The sequence below is a fragment of the Opisthocomus hoazin genome, chromosome 8 (assembly GCF_030867145.1).
Source record: "Opisthocomus hoazin isolate bOpiHoa1 chromosome 8, bOpiHoa1.hap1, whole genome shotgun sequence".
Classification (NCBI taxonomy): Eukaryota; Metazoa; Chordata; class Aves; order Opisthocomiformes; family Opisthocomidae; genus Opisthocomus; species Opisthocomus hoazin.
This window is the reverse complement of record NC_134421.1, coordinates 64,643,339-64,664,571: the sequence shown is the minus strand read 5'-3', so window position 1 is coordinate 64,664,571 and position 21,233 is coordinate 64,643,339. Positions and strand designations below refer to the sequence as shown.

Here is a 21,233-nt window from a genome sequence, read left to right as displayed (position 1 = left end):
GGCTTCTGCTTGACCTCAAGACTTCCCAATGTTTTGAGTTGTTCCTGAAGTACTCCTCTGTTCCTTAAGTAAATTCGTTCTGTGCTGTAGGAAGTGCATACTACCGAAAACTTAACAATTCAAAATAAAGGAAGCTTGCTAACACTGGTGGAAATGTTTAATGTACAACAATCATGCGGTGGCTGCAAAATCCTGAAAACCCACTTTTTTGCTGGACTGCATCCACAAAAGACTTTGTTTTGTCTTGTTAACTATACATTAACCAGATGTACAAAAATATGAGATGATCATTAAATCAGATATTTTGTGCTTCTTGGCATTGTTCTAGCTGTTCACAGGTCCAGAACAATTATTATCTGCATCTGCTGAATGAAGATTTAAAGACTGGAAACATGTCTTGTAATTTGAACACACTGCATACAGAAAAATTTGGAGAAATTTTACTTCCTAAGATTGCTAGGTCAGATAGATAATCCTGACGACAAACATTTGAAGGATGGATGTGTTTAGTCCATGCAGTCAAGGGAGGCAGCTTTAAAGCATGGCTTCTTCTAACGGCTTCCGGTTTGCGACAGTTTTCAGGACAAACCTGAGGGAGTACCCCACCTGGCTTAGCTACCTCCATGATTAGCCTTCGTGGTAAACCCTGGGCCAAATGTCCAAGAACCGGTAGTGACCACCAGATTTGCAAGTAGGTAGGTAGACAGGCAGGCACACATTTTGTGTTTCACCCTCACTAACGCAAAGGAAGAACTGGAGGAGTTTTCCATCTGCTGTGCAAGTGTGCTGACAATAGAACTGTTTGCTAATATGGCATGCAGGGCTGTGGCTTGAAGGAACCAGGATATATCTGCTTTTTTTCAGTGGCTTTTGTTTATCATATACTTTCTTAGCTGGTTTCTTTTTTCCTGTCTTGATGCTTTAACTGTTTAAATTCATGCAGACTTGAGTAAATTATACATTTAAAATATTCTCATGAACTCTTGTCATATCAAAAAAATCAGACAGATAACAGGCATAACAACTGGAATGATAACTGGAAGCACAGTAAGCTGTACTAGACAACCAAAAATGCCTTACCAACTCTCATCAGCCCTTCAGCCTGAAATTTCTCAGGGCACATCTTGACAGCAGAGGAAAACCTAGGTACGGGATTAATCAAGGGTTCCTCTGTAGTTTTGGCAGTGGTCACTATGCCTAAAGGTAGTGTCATTCCTGACAGCTCCAAAGAGGTCAAGTCCTCCAGATCACCATACAATATAAGCGTCACTGAATGTGGGGATCTGTCAGCTTTTTCAGAGCTCTGAGGTGGGAAGACAAGTACAATTAAAATTCAGCCCACAAAATAATACAGATTTATAAAAGAGACTATGTATTTTGTTTACTTAGTCATATTCTAGGTTTATAGTGGATTTGTGTGTGAGTTATGCAACACACACTGTTTATAAGGCTGTGACTGGTGGTGTTGTAATCCTCAAGAACTAAGTTAATAGAAATCCCTTTCTGTAACACAGACTCTGATGCCTCAGCTGCTCAACTAACTTCACTCAGCACTGCAGAATGACTTTTTCAGAGAGTAGGACTATAAAGCATTGATCCTGCTGATTGCAAGTTACAAGAATGACAAAACAGGGATGGAAATGCTGTTATTGATCCAAACTGCAAGGGGTACACAGTAATAAATCATAGTCTGCAAAATGTTTTCATGCCAGCTGGCCTCCCCTGCTGTAAAATAATACACCTGCCCATACAGGTTCGGCTGGAAGGTTATCTCATCGAGTGCAGGTGCCAGGCATCATTTCCCCACCCATTAGGGCCTGTACAAATCTCCTAGTACTCTGGGACTTTCCAGTTGCTGTCAATGCAGCACTTAGCACAATGGCTTTGCAGCAGTGTTATTAATCAGTTTACTCAAATTTTTTAAAGACCACTGCATTTTAACAGAACTGTAGCAATTTCCTTTGTTCTCTGCCTATTCTGGGCCTGTTTAAGCAGATTGTGCTCTTTAACCAGCATTTTTCTAAGTGCTACTGTAATAGAAAGAGGGAAACAGTAACAATTTTTAAATAATCTTACTGCATTTTACAAAAATTTGCACACAAGCAGCAAGAACTGAGAAAACATATGCTGTATGGAGTTCATCCAGAAGAGGACTTCCTCGCATGTGCTTACTGACATGCTAAAGCATTTGCAGGATCTAGATGTGAATCGATTATCCGTGTACATGGCAATCACACATATATTTATTGCACTAACACTCCAGAAATGTTTTCATTGAAACAATGCTGCTGCATACTGAAAAGGATACCTAGCCAATACCGACTGAACTGATCGCAGCTGGCAGTAGCCCACAAGCAAAAGAAAGAAGTTAAAAAACTCCCTGATAAGTCCAGAACATCTTTCTGCAGTGTGATAAATTTGAATGACAGCAATAATATCAGGGATTACGTATTCTCCATGGATATCCCTGACCTTGCCACTTGAGTATTCAACTAATTGGACAGAAAAATAATTAAAATGTAAGCATACTAATTAAACTCATGCATGGGACTTTTTATGAAAACTGTCTACGCACTTTGATTTGAAACACAAAACAGGTATTTATTTTGCTTGTCCAGGTGTTAGATGATAGCTTTAAATCCCCTTGTCCATCCAGTTTAGACAAAACCTTCTGATATTTTAATCACTTGGATATGTGGGAAGGCTAAAATAAAGGAAGAATGTATTACAGGGTCTGATCCTTATCTGGATTAAGTCAGCAGAAAACTGTTGAAGCTAATGATACTGTAATGGAGGATTTGGATTTCTACTTATTGCCCTGCATAATCTGGCCATTTGCATTTGCTGTAATATCTGAGAAGTAGTATGGACATCAATCCCGGTTGGAAAAAAAGAAATAACTTTCTTAAAATAAGGAGAAAAATCTGGATATTAGTTGGTCATAGGGACTTACCCTTTAACTTCTTCTTAAAAAGATGTCATTAAAAACACTTTTCTGCGTCAGTAATCCAGATCGAAGGATGCAAATTCCAGGCTTCTGGAGGAGACATAATTACTGGAAACTCGTAAAAACCACCTAAATTCTGTTCTAATTTTCATATGCGGAGCAGATGTTTTGACAGATGGATGGACTTTATTTTTGTAACTGTCCGGGAAAAGTCTGCATAACACAGCCTAATCAGTGTTACATATCTTTAGTGTTTGTTTTTCAATCGTTCTGCATTTGGCTCCTATGCTTTTGGTTGCAGACATTTTATTTGTATTTTATTTTTTCAGGCTAATCTCTCTCTGCTTAAATCCTTCTATCAATTTGATGTATAAATATTAGAAAACTCTTAAAAAAAAAAGTGTGTGTTTGGTTAGTAAGTCAGACACATTGATCGTCATATAGTGGGTGTCATTCTGGAAAACTTCATTAACATTTTGTCATCTCTTCAAGACAGCCCCTCTGCACTTACACATAGTATATAATACTTGGAATTGAAATTTAAAGTTAAGATCTTTGTCCAGACACACTGGGACCTCTTTGACTTTAATTCATGCTCTGAATCTAAGTGACAGTCTAATAATTTCTGAACACAAGTCGGAGTTCAGCACAGCAGAATTTTGCAGCAGGGTTGATACTTTGGCTGTGTTATCATAGTATGATGCAAATGGTTTTAGCCACTTTAAATAAACTGTCAGCATGGAGCTGAGGATCTGATCTCCATAACCTCCTCAGTCAAGTTTAGAGGAAGCATAAACATCTATAATGTACCTGAAGTTAAAACCTTTTTCTCACTCAGGAATGCCCAGTAAACTTCTGGGGCACTGTTCCCTTCCAGGTGGCCAAATGAACCTTTATCTTCTGTATGCAAGGCAGAATGGATTCAGCTGGATGTTCTTGTGCCCTTACATGCCAGACTAAACCCAGGAAAGCCCATAGAGTCTGTTTGGGCTTTGGTGATGGATATGGTCTATATTCCTTCAAACAGAGAAACAAGCTGGATGGTGAGTGCTTCAGCCACAGCACATGGCAGAGCCAGGACAGGGCACAAACCATTTCTTTGGCCATATTTTGGAGGATATTGGCAGTTGTGCCACCACAGGAATGTTTGCAGAAGCAGATCCAGCAGCTACACTGTAAAAACATAAACAAGCAGCTATGTAAAGAAGTTCTCTCTGTCAGGACAGAGAGAGAAAGACCTTGCAGGCTATGGTAAAAGTTCTCAGACGCGATGTAGGAGCTTAGCTGCTTGGATTTTGAGATAGAGATACTTCTGTACAAGGCCAAAGGCAGAAAGTACAGCTCTTAGGGAAACCTTATACCATTTATTGAAATATGAATGAAGATTAATCCTCTCCAGGGGTAGGCAAGATAAATGAATGGGGATTCTGAGGACTGTAGTAACTCCCACATGATGTACCTAATTTTCTCTTCGAATAGCTACCTCAATCGTTCTGTACCATATGCAATCACTTATACTTTCTGTTGTGTGTGTGTATACATATATATAAACTCAAGCTTTAGGGCAGAAAAGTTTCTTAATATTAAGCTGCCCATAATAGTAAACAGGATTATTGGATGGAATTCTTGATAATGATTCACTACGTGATTCCAGTGCTCCTCTTCTCTAAGATTTGTTTTCATAACCCATCCAAGTAATACTTTCCTGTCTACAGAGAACTTTGCAAACCTTGCATTCATTTTAATTCACATTATTAGGCTAAAAGTATTTTAAAATCCCACACCACCCTGCAATCACATATGAAGAAAACCCCTGTTTTCCACCTGGAATATAATTTTTTGAAGTCTGATTTTCTTCCTTCAGATGTTTTGCTTGACAAAGAGCAATATTCAAAGGGTATTGGTATCTACAGAATATGTTTGCTTTAAACAACATCCTTTCCCTGGGAAAGTGAAAATGGATACAAAGGTACTGGGGGGATGAACTCATGTGCAGACAGTGTTTAAATTCCCTGACAATTTGTTCCTTACAGCTTCTGTCTCTGGGTTACTTCCTCTTCCTCCGGTGGAGATTTTCTCCTGTCTGCTGTATTTTACTCCTTTCCAGTGTCTTACACTCTGAGATTATGTAGTGAAATGCCTCGTTCTGCTGACACAGACCTTCACACTCACAATACAGCACTGGCCCGGGGGTCTGGCAAGGGGAGACTCTGTTGCCAAGTGGGACAAGCCCAGCTGGAGACACCCAAGTCATTCCAGGCCTCCAGCCAAGGAGTATGGGGAATTGCTTTGTAGTCGAGTTGACGTAGCCACTGGTGTCGGAGCCGGCAGAGCCGTCTGCCAGGTTTCACAACTGGAGGTGCCACTGTAGGAGCCTTGCACTGAGGGCAGGAATGGGGAAGCAGAGGCTGAAAATGAGAGTTGGTCACCCAAGTCTCATGTCGCGGCAGACCCAAATTGCATGCAAGGCACATATGCTTTCCCTGATCAGAATATCTTCTTTGTCATACATATGTGCTGAGATGTGGAGTCTGAGTGAACCATGAAAAGCTGTTAAGTTGTTATAGGTTTATGGGAGGCTTTTTCTTCCAAGAGCCACATAAACTGGGAAAACCTAATATTCACCATTACGAAGCAGACTCTTGCTAAGTTCGAAGTAACCAAACGCAAAGGTACAACATTTCCACACATCACGCTATACCTGTGCAGCTGTACTTGAGCACAATGAGGCAAAGGGAGGAATCTGATTACCCTGCAACTGAATTCAATGCGCCTGTCGCTATTGTTCCAGGGAGAATAGCACCGTCTCCCAGGCAGGGCAGAAACTTCACTTTAAACTTCCTGAGTTGACAAGGGCCTAAATCAGAACTGTAACTTTACTTTGATGTCATTTACTGTGGTTTAATACTCCTCTTTATTTATTTTTTTACAATCATGTAAAATATATAAAGAAACCGAATCTGTTAGGGAGGTGTATGAGAATTTACTGAATAGACCTTAATGGTTCCTTTATGCAGCTATAAAACACAGGGAAGCTATAAGAGCAGTCTGAACTGGACTAGGAACTTTGAATGTTATATAAATTTATTTGTCATAGTCAAAGGTTTATTGCTGTAGGTATTTACCTTCCCCATTGTTTAACTAGGCTGTGTATTTCTCAGACATCTATGGTAAAAAGTAGGTTGTACAAGGAATTAAGGGGAGCTTAACAGCAGGGATGAATAAACTAAATATGCTTTTGGAAATGTGTTATAAAGCTGGAGTAACTTTCCTTATGTTAATGCATTGACACTGCTATAAATCCTGCACACTTGAAGCACAAATATGGTTATGGTAGAGTTAATTCTCCGCCCCCCCCCAGACTAATCTGGAATAATTCAGTGAAGCTGATGATAAATTTTTTCTTAACTTCCATCTATAGAAATCAAAGAAGTCTCTGCCCCTAAACTAAGTAGGGTTTTCCATCTCACCTTTAAAGTATTAGCTGTCTAATACCTTCTTGCTGTATATTATAGATAAGCAGCTGAACAGTATTTAGCAAGTGCATATAGAGTTGCAGGTGCTGTGTTGCTGTAAATCAGAGTGGCACCTCTGAAATCAGCACAACCTCTGGGTTTAGCCCAGGTGTTCATAGCATTTTGCAAAGATACATGTCCACTGGCCTCTAAGATTTCATGTTATTCACGTAGGGAGTTTTTGAAAGCTTCAATAAAGCATCGCAATAGACCACAAAGACGTTTTTTAAATCATTATACATCAAACCAGACAAGGCAAAGCACAGTCCTACTGAAGCAGTGTTGGGATTAAATTTGGTGAGACACAACTCTAAGTAAGAACAAGCTGAATTATTTAATAACATTTAATAATATTTAATCATTGGTCAGTTATAAATTACGTGGAGTCCAAGTCAGATGCTCCATCTGAAACACAGAATATCAGAGTTTAAGAAACAATCCAATTCAATTTTTTTTTATTTTTAATGTTACTGTATTTGCCTATCTTTTCTCTTGCAGGCATTGAACTATTAACACACTTCCATGGTTTTTCCATATTTCTTTTATTAAAAGGAACAAAGAATAACAGCATTAAGAACAATATCAAAACATGCATTGTAATATTGATGATTTATGCCAGGTATTTGCTTAGTACTCTACCACTGTGACAGTGGAAGGCAGTCTGTGGATACATATAATAAATGTATGTTCATGTTTATATGTGTGTGGGAGGAAGAATATGTATGCACCAGAAATTGTGTGTGTTTTTGTTAAGAAAGGTCAGAATGGAAAGAATTAAGAGAGACCCCTGGTAACATCCATCTCCATTTCTTTCAATTTCCTGTTGAGTTACCTTAACTATGTCTATGTTTTCTCTTCCATCTGAGTTGGAAAGATAACGTAAGTCATCAGCACTAAGCCAAAGAGGTAGTAAGATTCTGTATGCTTTTCTCTGGATGCACTTTTTATTACATTGCCATTATCTATTATGCAAATAAACAATAAAATTGGAATACCATTGTCATTTCAGTATGGTCCTTTGTTTAAGGCAGGGAATCGGTATTTTATCTGTGTGAGTTCCTTGCTTTCCCCTGTGGTGGCCTAAGGCATGCCTCAAATTGCACAAGCATTTTCCTGGCAGAGCCTTTGTTTTGTGTTTGAGAGTATCTGGTTTAATTAGCAAGCAAGTTACAGAGACAGATGATGCCAGTCAATGAGATTTCTGTGGAGACAATATCTCAGGTGGTGTTTCCATGGGCCCTGGTCCACTTGGAGAGGTACAGCTGAGTGCAGTACCAAAAAAAGTTATCGAATATGCATAGAAAAGATTCTTTAATTTTTAACACCTGATAGGAATAGTTATTTTATTTCAATGTTCTTGTTTTTCCTCCTATTTGAAATCCATTGTTTGTAATTGTGTCAGTAGCCTTAGTCACAGCCATAGACATATTTCTTTTCATTGTTAGACCTGATGGAAATAAAAATATTAAATAGACAGAAAAAAGTTGACATCTTGACTATCAGGTTAGACATTACCATTTTAATAACATTAGACATTAATAATGACTTTTTTGTTAACAGATAATGTTTGTAGTAGGGACTGTTAGTGTTACTATTACTTTTTCCATTGCTGAGAACTAACATTACTCATGACAGATAATTTACTCAGGTAGAAAATGTAAAATCCAAGTCTTACAAATTTTACATTCTAGTGGCTGTCTGTAATTGCACTAAGGTTTAGCATATGTGCTCATCTTTGTAAAACTGCCCCCTAAACACAGACAATGGAGGTGAGGCAGCTTTCATATTATTGTTAGAAATGTTATATTAATGATTTGTTTTTCATCAGTTCCTTCCATCTGGCCCGTCTTTCTTCTAATTGTTACTTAATTGAATACAAGCAAACAGTTGGTCTATTTTTCTTCATTATTTCATTCTGACACATTTCTATAAATGGGTTTTGTCTTACAAACATGGCAATAGCATAAATTATAAAGATGAAACGTGTCTGAAACAAACATTAGGAAATTTTTTTGTGTAATCTTTTCCTCAGGGGTGGATGCTTTATTAAATGGCAACCAATGAGAACCTAAATCAGGCTATTTCTTAAATGCTTAGCAATAAATAAGTTTATAAACAGCATGTTTTAATGATCATGTTTTAAAAATCTGGTCATTCGACCATACATTGCTAACACAGAAAAGCTCCCATTAGTCGTAATCACTGAATTAACTTTGTGGATACATTTTTTTTCCCCCCTTTTCTTTGCAGAGAGAATGTGCAAATTTCATCAAGGTGCTTAAGGCTTACAACCAAACCCACTTGTATGCCTGCGGAACAGGGGCTTTTCATCCAGTCTGCACCTATATTGAAGTTGGAAGCCATCCTGAGGTAAACTATCTTAAAACAATATTTTTCTTTTTTCCTTTTTTTAATATTTGTTGGTGTTTAGGCACGATCTCTTCCTGCCAAAATGCACTCGCAGTAGTTTCTGTAGCTTGGTGAGTGGATCTGGTAGGACCTGCTCCTGAATCAGATGCTGACGTGCTGATTGATAAATCACAGCAGAATCTGTACTTTTCTCCCCTACACAGCGTCTTTTCCCCCAGCGGCTTAAATAATTACGAGTAAGCCCATCCTACCTGGTTCATGAAGTTAAATGCACTCTTTTTTTTTGTGTCAGGACAGATACCAGCTATAAGAATGGTAGTTCAGCCTGTGTGTTTATTCTGGGGCCAACTCTGTCCTTCAGTCTCCTACCAGTCAGTTCAGTCTGACACCACGGCAGCTTTCTTCAGCTGGGAGTTAGAATAGTGTCATACATTCATCAGTCCCTCTTCTCAGATTTGTTGTAATACACTAACAGTGTTTCCTATGTGACCTAGGTTTTTTTCTTTCCTTTTTCATGAAAAAAAAAATCATTTTTTCCTCTCTTTTCCCTCTTTTTTTTTAATCTGTAGTTTACTGACTTTTGCTTAGTGCTGCAGAGAGCTTGCAGGAGCTCTTGTACTGTTTTGTCAATGATCATCATAACTAAATAGGTAAGTATGGTCTTCCCTGGTGAAAAACAGTATCACTCACAGAAATCAACAGGGCTGTGCTGGTTTTTCTGGCTGAAGATCTGACTGGAATGTCTCTGTTCTCCATTTCAATCCTTTTTTTCTCCAGAAAAGCCAATCTTTTATTTTCCTATCATGTATGCAGTACTCCCCTTTACTTTGTTTTCAGTCTGGCTTACCTGACTATTGTTCCATAGACAGTTTCAGTTTAGCAACCAGGTTCTTGATGTGTTTTCAGCAGTCACTTAATTTATGGACATGTTTTACTGCTGAATCCATAGTTGTGTTACATGTAGCTTTTGTGATCTCCAAAGAACAGCTCTTTGAAGTTACCTCATGGTTTTGCAATTCAGGTTTGCAAATTTCCCTGAAAATAAAGACATCATTGTTAAATGAATGAGGACTCAGGTATTTAAAAATCAGAATTTCTTCTTGTAGAAAAATTGACAGACCATTTGAGTTTATAGTCTGGGAAGTATTTCTCCCTATGAAAATGTCTTTTGATATTTGAAACATGAGTCTTTAAAATGTTCTAAGCATAAGGTTTTGAAGGGATAAAGGAGCTGCAAAGTAGAAAGGGTTTTTTTCATATTCTTTAACACTTTATTCCAGAATGCATTCTTGGCAATTAGTGATTGTCTTTTGACCACACACAGTATGTCATTGCTTACTGCATTAAACAGATTCTCTGCTTCCTGAGATCCATTTGGGAATTGGTAGTCATATTAATTAACTCTAGTTCCGTAAGATGTGTGTCAATCAATTCTTGGCTCTCTGCCAAGTGAATCTATCTGCAGAGAGATAGCTGGTATGAGGTCATTTACTTCTACATTTGTCTGTTTTATGACTGTACCATAAAACTAACACACACTTTATCAAGGATTTATAGAAAGGATGATCAGACATGAGACTCCAGATACAACCTTGATTTAACATTCTGGATTTTTAGTCACTTGAGTCAATGATGTGTTTGGCCCTGGAGCTGGAAGAGGATGTTTGTTTTAGCTTTGTTTTTTAGCAGCCTCTAACTATCAACAAAATCTAAATTGTTGCATTTTTGGTCATTTATGCAGTAAGTTTGTTATTCCCCTTGTGCCTGAATCATTCTTTTGACCCTTGGTTTCATCTTCGCTAGCCAGGGGAGTCAGGAGTGTGTTAATCTGAACTGCCTCGGACGCTGTCAGCTTTTGATTTCCTTTTCATACTTAAGCTATGCATGAAATCATCTTCACCTGCACTGCCAGTGGCACAAGTTTCTGTATCCTCTGGACAGTGGTGCAGGAGGGGTCACTTCCTTCTCAGCCCAGGTCTGCCCATGCAGAAAGAAGGTGGGGCAAGCAGGAGGCAGCGGTATGCACCTCTTCTCAGGCTTTGACAAACTGACAGTCAGTCTGGGTACTGTCCCTTGCAAAGGTAAAAATCAGACGAAGAAATGAATGTATTATGTTTGCAATGAAAAACAATCATGTGGCCTGTCTCTGCCTCTCAGCCAGAGCCTACTCCTTCCTTTCCTGTACCACGTAGCCAGGAATTTCAAATGTGCATCTCCTCCCCGAGCTGGGGAAGAGAATGGTGCTTGATTGACGGTAGCTGTTAAAAACACCAAAAATGGGGGGGGATACAATATTAACCCTCGCACCCTGCACACTGCATCTGTGAGAGCCAGATAGTTTACGTTGTCATGTCAGACAGCAGCACTGGACGTGTCAAAGGGCCACTGCTTCTGTACCATGTAAAGTTTATATCTCCCTAACATACCAAAAAAAGTAAAAAGTAGAACTGAAGTGGTTGATTCTGAGTTAAAAAATTGTCAGCTAAAACATTTCCTGAGGATTCATTTTCTGCCACAACACTTGTGGAAAATTAACTAATTTCACCATCTGCTTATTTATTTTTCAAGCACTTAGAGAGGTAAATGTGAACTGATTAGGGGAATAGTTAGAGAATGTACATACTGTCTAATAAGATTGCTTGTTTATGTGAATATAACCCACCTGCCTGAGTCCGATGGAGGAGAGGAAATTAGTGTGTGCCAAACTGAAAAGGATGGAGAAGTGAAATTCAAAGAAAAGAGTGGCAAGCAGTAGAGGAGACAGTGGAAGCAATTGGAGCAGGCTGCAGGAGGCTGGAATATGGTACAATTTTTATGTCTGGGGAAAGGAAATAAATTACTTTGTGTGACAGTCATAAAGTAATGGGAATATGAATTGTTATATCTGTTGAATATCTCCTCGATATGAAGCAGCATATCGCAGCCCCATTCCATACTTGAAGAAAACCATTTCTAATGATGAAACTAGGCAGGTCTAATTGAGTTTGATGAAGTACAGTATCAGAAATAATAATAAAAAGGTAAAAGGATATGAACAGCATGCTGTGCATCTGATTAAAAATGATCTGCACAAATGTATACAACCTAATATGTTGTGAATTACGCCACAGTCTAAGGAGTAAAGCAGACTAATCTTTGCTTCAATACATTCCAGATGTGTAAGTGAATAACCACAGTATTTAGAGAGAAGAATAAAGTTCACGTTTGAATAGACTTTAAGCACGTTGTCCATGAATAAGCAGGAAAGAACATATTTAGAGAGAAAGTAGCTTGTGTGTGCGGAGAAAATACCTGAGGAGACCCTCATTTAAAGCTTGAGATCATCCATTGGAGAGGCCGTATTTGTACCTTCACTGAACGGGGCAAACTGGCCCATATGCAGATGCTTGTATTGTACAAGGCTGAGTTTAGGCAAGATGACCTAACAACAGACACCTACACCAATTCCAGGGATCTGGGGTTAGGCAACATGTGGCATTCTCTCCACATAACGCAACAGAGTACAAGAAACCAATTACCAGACAAAATGAGAAAGTAATTAGTAAAGCTATGTTCTGCTCCCACTGACTTCTGAGGAAACAGGATTGAATGTTTAGGAATGTTGTACTTAACAGTTGCAAAATTACACAAGTCAGATCTGTGCTTGAAAGGAACAAATCCAACTGCAGGGAGACACGGAGGTGCATTAAACCCACTGGAAAATCAGAACAGGATGCAGAATGCACCTGCCTGTGCACGCCTGAGCAGGGGCAAGGAGCCCTGCTCCCTTTCCCCAGGGCTCCCTTTGGGGTAGTTTGTGTGAACCAGCAGGGAACAGTCCTGTTTAGGAAAGAACAGGATTTTCCATTTACTTGACCCTTACATATAGGTGGAGGTATAGAGAATGCCCTATAGAACTTTTTTTTTTGAACGCTCAGAGAGACATTGCAGGAGCTGTAAAAAATTGTTTGCCAGAACCCCAGCAGGAATGTATTAGGGTTTCCTCAACACAGGTAAATCAATAGATGCTGTCTGAAGAACTAACCCAGCTTCTTTTATTGTCTCTTAATTCCAAATTTCTTGTCATTGTCCAACAGATTAAAATTAATTTTTAACTGGATGAACTTAAAAGATCTGGTATCACTTTGCTTGCAGGTTATTTCTCATTCTTAATCAATAAAACAGCTCTAAATTTAGTTCAGATTTATGATGTACATAAAACATTAAGTTATTGCATATGAAGTTATATAACACTACCACCTGTAACATATTTGCTTTTTCCGGACTCTGTGTATTTTAAAAATCTTTGGTTCAGCTCATAAAATTTTGCGGAATTATACTTTCCACTTTTTTTATCCCTTCTGTACTTCACATTAGAAGAGGACTAGAGTGCATTTTCTAAGTAATGGACGTCCTGTTCTGACACATTTATGCATCTGTCTTTTTTGTCTGTCTCTATATGTTATATACATGTATCTAGTGATGGAAGGGCAGTTTTTTTTTTCCTAAGAGAATGGCTGAAGGAATGCATTACTTGAAGGACCAGTGCTACTGCTGGTAGAAAACATGTTGTGTTTCATTATCTAGTATAAAATTCAGGGTGAAACATTGACTTCAGTAGTAGCAGATGTGGCATAAATTGGCCTAACTTCGTTGAAGACAGCAAAGCTCTGTCAGTTTACATCAGTTAAGATTCTGACCTGTGGTTTTTAAGTGAAACATTTCAGCAAATTATTTTTAAGTCAAGAATCACCTCAGACTAAGTTGTTTTCCATCCAATTAATTATACTTTTATATGTCATTTATATGCTTACCAAATATATAGAGAAAATATGAAGCAAAAATATAGTATTAAAGGATGATCCTCATTTGAGATATAGCAACTGTGTGATACAACTTTTATTTGTGCCATAGTAATTCTAAGCATCATTATAATCACAGAGAAATGCCAATAAAGGAAGATCTAGTTTACAGACTGTAACAGCCTGTTTTAGTTCAGAGATGCTTTAACCTTTCAAACCACTAGATATCCTGTTAGTGTAGTACATGAAAATAAAACTGAAGAGCCAGATCTCTACCTTGTGTACATTCTAAGTACTTTTTAGAGCACTTCTTTCAATCACCTGGGTAGTTTTGCTATGGAAAAAATAGGTTTTTAAAGGCTGATGTGCTTCACCCTGTTTCATAAAAATCAGGATAGTGATTTCTGCTATATCGGGAAATCCCAGGTACTGGACCTTTTTTCTGTACTGATGTTCTTGTCTGTGGAGGACAGCAGGTAACACGATAGTATTAGGCACGTTTGTCCAGGCATCTCACAGGGTCGGTGGCCAAAATCACAAAATTCCTCTTGGGGCTGCTGGATCTGCAAACCATCACTTCTGCTGCTCCACAACATTGATTTCCAGTCCCTTAGGCTACCCTGTGTGCAAACTCTTTGCATAAAATCAGGCTTTTCACACATGCACGATTTACCTCCACTTGCTAATAAGAATAAATCTTAGCATAGCTATGACCTTCCTAGCATTTTGGAGGTACCTCATTTTATATACAGTTATATGTAACTATATATAGTGTATAACTCTTTTTCCAAGCCATAACTCACTATGACACGGATTGGGAAGAGATATGGTGCAGGAAATTTCCAATGACCCAAAGACAATAGTTACAAGAGGAATAAGAGGAAGGGACAGAAAACATGACAATCCTTTTTGAGACAACCTAAGCAAGCCAATTGTTCAGGTAAGGCCTGACGAAGATTTCTGTAAGTAAGTAAACCAAGATGCTTTGGAAGCTCTACACACTTTTAAGCACCGTCATGCAGAAGCATGTATTTTTTGCAGGCCAAGTGCTATGTCCTGAAAGGCACCTCTTGTTATGTGACATTGTCGTGTGATAAAGTTACAGAAGTAGAAGGTCACGAGAAAGAGGTAACTTAATTCCCCATTTAAAAGACTTTTTGAAAAACTCCATGAACCTCTTTGTAAACAAATATTAATCAGGTTCATGGTTAAATGCTATTATTTATGAAGGCCTGTCTTGGAATACACTGCAGATCTCCTTTGACTTTAGCTGAATTTTGAACACTTGGTTTGCTAAATAAGAAGTTAAACCAGGAAAACTCAGATTTTTCAAAACTTCATCCTGTCATCCCCAGGCAAAATATAATTCCAATAAAAATTTATTTCCAGAGTAGATCCTTTAAAGTAGGACTATTAGGCTTTATGTAATAATTTAGCTGTCGGAGTAGTTTAATTTATGAAGTAACCTTCTCTCAACTAAATAGCACACATGGCAGCAATGGCTGACATCTTTCCTACTCCTCACTGTTGGGAAAGTCTACACAGCTGCTACAGATATTTCATCCTCAGCAAAATGAGACACTGAAGAGAATTTTTGAAAGATTGTTTTTCCAAGTATCTTACTTTAACAAGATAAGAATAGATTTCCAAATACAAACTATAATGCATACCAAACTTTTGATGGAAACCACACAGTTAAAAGTATAATAATTTAAATTTATAGCTAGTGTTCATTATCCTGATGTATTCAGTTAAGAAGGACATGCCTTTATGACAGCTGAATATTTGACAACTGGCAGATCCATTTGATCTTCCATTTACAAATATAAAGGTACATTTGTAAGAATAAGACTATTCCAAATCATATGCATGCAGAGGATCTGGCTCACTAACCTAGAATTCAGATAAAGTACAAATAACATTTTTTGGGGGAAATTATTTAGCAAAGGGGTCATAGTTTAATCATTGACAGGGAATGTGAACATTGTAGGTTTTCATCTGTCATTTAATGCATTCAGTCCTGTCCTTGCATATTTCATAATTACACCTAAGCAATTTGGAATCTATTTATGTCTAAAGTGACAGAAAGTCAGTAATTATGTCTGAGGTTCACTCTGAGATTTACAAGTTGAACATTTACATGCAGAAAATGAAATCAAGTTTTAAACTATCACAAGTCAAAACAGGGCGGTTGGCTATTTTATTTCTTCACCTTTATTCAGTCTACAGACTTAAATGGTTTAGGCAAAATGGAAGCACAGTTCTTTGATAAGTCATACAGAGGAGAGACATAAGATATGATGAGAAGCAGAACAAAGACATGGAATCTACAACTGCAAGGGCCACTTGTTGCACAGCAGAAACCACTAAAGAAATCCCTATTATTGTTATAATCTGATCAGTTTAACTATTCAGCCATTAACTTTGGTTTAAGACTTCATAAACATATCCAAATTGCTATGACAGACCTCCCAGTTTATGCTTAAAAAAACCAAAAAGAAACCAAAAAACCCCTTCAGAACCATATTACCTTATATTACTTTATATGTATGCTTTAAAGAAAATGTAAATGAAAGTCATCTGACAGGTGATGTTAAAGGACTCTACAGTTTGCTTTTAATTGAAAACTTCCCTGAGACGAGAGAGACTGGTAAGGATATGGTCTGTAGAGACTGTTGGTGTTTCTGTGGATCTGGTCTGATCACTAGAGACATGCAATAGCACAAAATGAAGCTTGAGAGTAGCAAGATCCTGCATATTCTCCTCCACTGTTAAAACACCCCTCACATAAAGTAAATGTCAACATAGATTTTTTTTATTTTATTTTCTCAGTGCAAAAAGAGTCCAGTGTGAATTATAGTGTCAAATTTGAACCCCCTGCCTCTTAACGAGAGGAATCTAGGCACTAGCATGCTTCCACTGAGATAACTGAGAAGACCATTGTTCCCTCACCGTACATGGCTTTCGCCTTCTGTGGCTGAGAAATGCTCGTTGGTTACAGTGGAGAACTGTATACAGTATGCCACAGCTGAATGACTTCCATGAATAAGAAACTAAAGCCAGTCAACATATTCATTAGGTTCAAAGAAATGAGTCTCAGAACTGTGGGAAAACTTTTGTTTCTGCTGCTGGAGGGGAGAAAAAAGACAGTGAGATAGAGACCTCCATGGAAGTAAATTCATGGAGTTGAGCGCGCACACGCACACATGCAGAAGTGTTGAGTGGATTTTCACTTATACCACATGCAATGTCTTGCTTCATGAGACCATGTCTTAAAACCATGGGTAGTTTTGAATATACTCATTGAAGATAATGAGTGATTCAAGATAAAGACACTCTTAGGATCTGGGTCTATTTTCTTTATTTTAAAATGGGGGGTGTTTTTTCCTAGTGCTGGTTGTCTTCAGTGAAGTTGTGAATGATTTATAATGGTGTAACTAAGTCTGAGGTTCACTCTTCATTTGTACAGTCCCAGAAAAAACCATTAATTTCTAGCATTGTTAGAGTGATAACTCAGAGTTTTGTGACTGCTTTAAGAAAATTAATTTTAGCGATGGCTACCCGAGGAGCTGAAAATACACCCACTGTTTGCATTGGGATGTTCATTATTTCTCCTATCAATTAAAGGATGTTAAGATGAATTATTTATTCCCACAATGTAAATATTCCCACTGGCACATAATTACTTTACTTTACCACGAGATGATACAGTTTTCCTAATTCATTACAGACTTAGACTGTACTTTTGAGAGAGATGGCAATCATATTAAGATGTTGATCCAATTTTCTGGGTGGGAATATTATGTTCATTGATCAACAGAGCCCATAAAGTTTCTAGCAGCACAGAAGTTCAGCATTTGCCTCTTGTTACAGTAACAATTGAAAACATTAACCCAACTTCACAGTCATGCAACATATGCAAAATTTCATCCACACACCTCCCGAAACAAAAGACAAGTATAGCTCAATCCTTTGATCTCTTGAACAACAGAAGGGAGAAGAAAATAAAATAACAAACCACCATCTGTTGGGAAACGAATGTAATAAAAACAGTGGAAAGCCAGGCTATAGTATAGACTGACTTAATTGAGGAAATGACTTATAAATAGAATTATTTCTTGATTTAGAGGCGCAGGATGAAGCCAAACTGAAAGAAGGAGTTACCGAGCTCAAATTTGGATAGATCAGCATCAAAGCACCATTATTCATTGTGGGGTCCACGTCACAAGACTCCAGTTGACAGGGGCTGACCTCATGAAGAAGAATCACATTTTAAGTGTGATTTCTGCCGCTGAAGGAAGTGACTGTATTGTGTTCTTAGCTCAGTACAAACATCTTGTCATTTAAACAACCAAGGTCACGATGCAGCAGGTTTTAGCTGTGGGTGATGCTCCACATACAGGTCATGGAGCTGTGAAATGCAGAACAGCAAACTAATCCGAGTTAAATTAAGTATTCAGTCACGAGGACCTAACCAAGAGCCTATTGATGTCAACCAACTTCACTGGACTTTGTCTTAAATTTTATGAGAGCTGATGTGTTGTGAAGTGCCTTTCAGGTATCATTTTTAGAGGCTGTAATATATATTTAACTCTCACAAGTTACATGCGGGTCTGAAAACACTGCCTATTTCCATGCTTTCAGGCCAATCTAATATTTATCCTTTCTGTATGTTCAGGTTGTGTGAGCTTACTGGTACATCAGCATGGTGACTAGCCTGTGGTTCATCACAGGAAGGGGCCCAGAGAGGCTGCGTACAAGCATGGTGCAGGCTGCTCAGCAATGATGGAGGGGCTCATACCTGAGCTTCTCACTAAAACCTCCTCTTGGTGTTGCTTCTGGCCATAAGAGTCTCACTCATTCACTGCTGAGCCACTCTCCATCATCTTTGAGAGGTCCTGGAGGACTGGAGAGGTGCCCGAGGACTGGAGAAAGGCCAATGTCACTCCAATCTTCAAAAAGGGCAAGAAGGAGGACCCAGGGAACTACAGGCCGGTCAGCCTCACCTCCATCCCGGGAAAGGTGATGGAGCAGCTTATCCTGGAGGCCATCATCAAGCAAGTGGAAGAAAAGAAGGTTATCAGGAGTAGTCAGCATGGATTCACCAAGGGGAAATCATGCCTGACCAATCTGATAGCTTTCTATGATGACATGACTGGCTGGGTAGACGAAGGGAGAGCTGTGGATGTTATCTACCTTGACTTCAGCAAGGCTTTCGACACAGTCTCCCATGATATCCTCCTGGGGAAGCTGAGGAAGTGTGGGCTGGATGAGTGGTCGGTGAAGTGGATAGAGAACTGGCTGAATGGCAGAACTCAGAGGGTTGTCATCAGCGGCGCTGAGTCTAGCTGGAGGCTGGTAACTAGTGGTGTCCCTCAGGGGTCAGTACTGGGCCCAGTCTTGTTTAACTTCTTCATCAACGACCTGGATGAAGAGTTAGAATGTACCCTCAGCAAGTTTGCTGACGACACCAAACTGGGAGGTGTGGTAGATACACCGGAAGGCTGTGCTGCCATTCAGCGTGACCTGGATAGGCTGGAAAGCTGGGCAGAGAGGAACCTGATGAGGTTCAACAAGGGCAAGTGCAGGGTCCTGCACCTGGGGAGGAACAACCTCATGCACCAGTACAGGCTTGGGGTGGACCTGCTGGAGAGCAGCTCTGCGGAGAGGGACCTGGGTGTCCTGGTGGACGACAGGTTAACTATGAGCCAGCAGTGTGCCCTGGCTGCCAAGAAGGCCAATGGGATCCTGGGGTGCATCAAGAAGAGTGTGGCCAGCAGGACAAGGGAGGTTCTCCTTCCCCTCTACACTACCCTGGTGAGGCCTCATCTGGAGTACTGTGTCCAGTTCTGGGCTCCCCAGTTCAAGAAGGATGAAGAGCTACTGGAGAGAGTCCAGCGGAGGGCTACAAGGATGGTGAGGGGACTGGAGCATCTCCACTACGAGGAGAGGTTGAGGGAACTGGGCTTGTTCAGCCTGAAGAAGAGAAGGCTGCGAGGGGACCTTATAAATGCCTACAAATATCTGAAGGGTGGGTGTCAGGAGGATGGGGCCAAGCTCTTTTCAGTGGTGCCCAGTGACAGGACAAGGGGTAATGGGCACAAACTGAGGCACAGGAAGTTCCGTCTGAACATGAGGAGGAACTTCTTCTCTCTGAGGGTGACGGAGCACTGGAACAGGCTGCCCAGGGAGGTTGTGGAGTCTCCTTCTCTGGAGATATTCAAGACCCGCCTGGACAAGGTCCTGTGCAGCCTGCTGTAGGCGACCCTGCTTCGGCGGGGGGGTTGGACTAGATGACCCACAGAGGTCCCTTCCAACCCCTACTATTCTGTGATTCTGTGATTCAGAATTCCCAGAAAAGGGGCATTTCCCCAAAGGAAAGATGAGGACACTCATGGATTTAAAAGCAATCTTTCAAACACATTCAGGAAAGAAAAAGGTCATTTTCCACAATGGGAGTCCTCCTTGGTGAGCTTCCAAGCTGCTTATACATCTCTTCCTTTCATCAACAGCTGCATTTGGCATGGCAAAAGAGGCTTCTCCACAATGATTAAATCTTCTTTCTCCTTTGATAAAAAGCAGAGCAACTGCAGGTGAAGCTACTATTTCTGTGAGTAAACAGCAGTACATAGGTATTTCCAGCAGTTGCCTGGTGGCATAGGAAATAATTGTTCTTGTCTTGCTATCTTGATCATCCTCATTTTTATGTACAGACTGATATTTATGTGAAAATGCTTTCATAATACATTCCAGATGCCTCCTTGCCTTTAGAAGGTTTTGAAACTGAGTTTCATCTCTGTCCTCTGTTACAAAAAGAGTGTCTCAAATCTGTTGCTAAGTGTGTTTGAATCATAAAATTCCTCTATTCCATAGTTCAATAAGGAAATAACACTAAATATTGATGCTTTGTTTAGGTATTAGTACTTTGGTTCTTAAGGAGAGAATTAAATGAACCATGTAAGAAAATGAATAAGAATTAATCATCTCATATATGCCATACACACAGAGAAGATGGCTGCAAGAGGAAGGATCTCTGCAAAACAAGAGCAGATACAGTTTAACCATTGTGTCACTTTCTAACTTTGCCAAATATCTATACAAAGGGTAGAGAAAATGTTTTTTATATTTTAATCTTTTTGCATCATGTGTTTTGCTAGCATAAGATGACGCAGATAGATAAACAATCAGGTATTTCAAGATTTTAAATGTCTAACATGAGAGAATTCTTCATCCTTCTTTAAACAACGCTTTTATGTGAATGCAAGACGCGGTAGAGCAATGTATGCTTGATTGCAGCAATAGTATGTGTCAGCGGGAAGAAAATCCAGTTTTAGGAATGGGTTGTAGCTTAGACAGAATTTGTATTTTGTGCAGGGAAGGGACATGGGACTGTGCATAAAATTATCTAAAACTAACAGACATGAAAGCAGTGCATAGGCATAAATAATAATCTTGCTTATACATTAGTCCGTATATCTTTTGCTATGAAGAGTTAATCAATTTGCTGCTGAAAGGCTGCAGGAGATTAAGAACAGCACTGGAACAGGCAGTGTTTTAAAGATTTGTGCTTGTCCCATACGCCTTCTGCTTGTGTGATGCTGAAAATCAGACCAAGTGATC

At 39.3% G+C, this 21,233-nt stretch overlaps 1 protein-coding gene across 1 annotated transcript in view; it reads left to right on the top strand.

Moving 5' to 3' along the window:
• SEMA3A (semaphorin 3A) overlaps positions 1–21,233 on the top strand; it is a 170,756-nt gene that overhangs the window by 59,379 nt on the left and 90,144 nt on the right. The window contains exon 4 of the mRNA XM_075428134.1: positions 8,713–8,832. Coding sequence (XP_075284249.1) covers positions 8,713–8,832 — 120 coding nt within the window. The remainder of the gene's footprint in view (positions 1–8,712; positions 8,833–21,233) is intronic.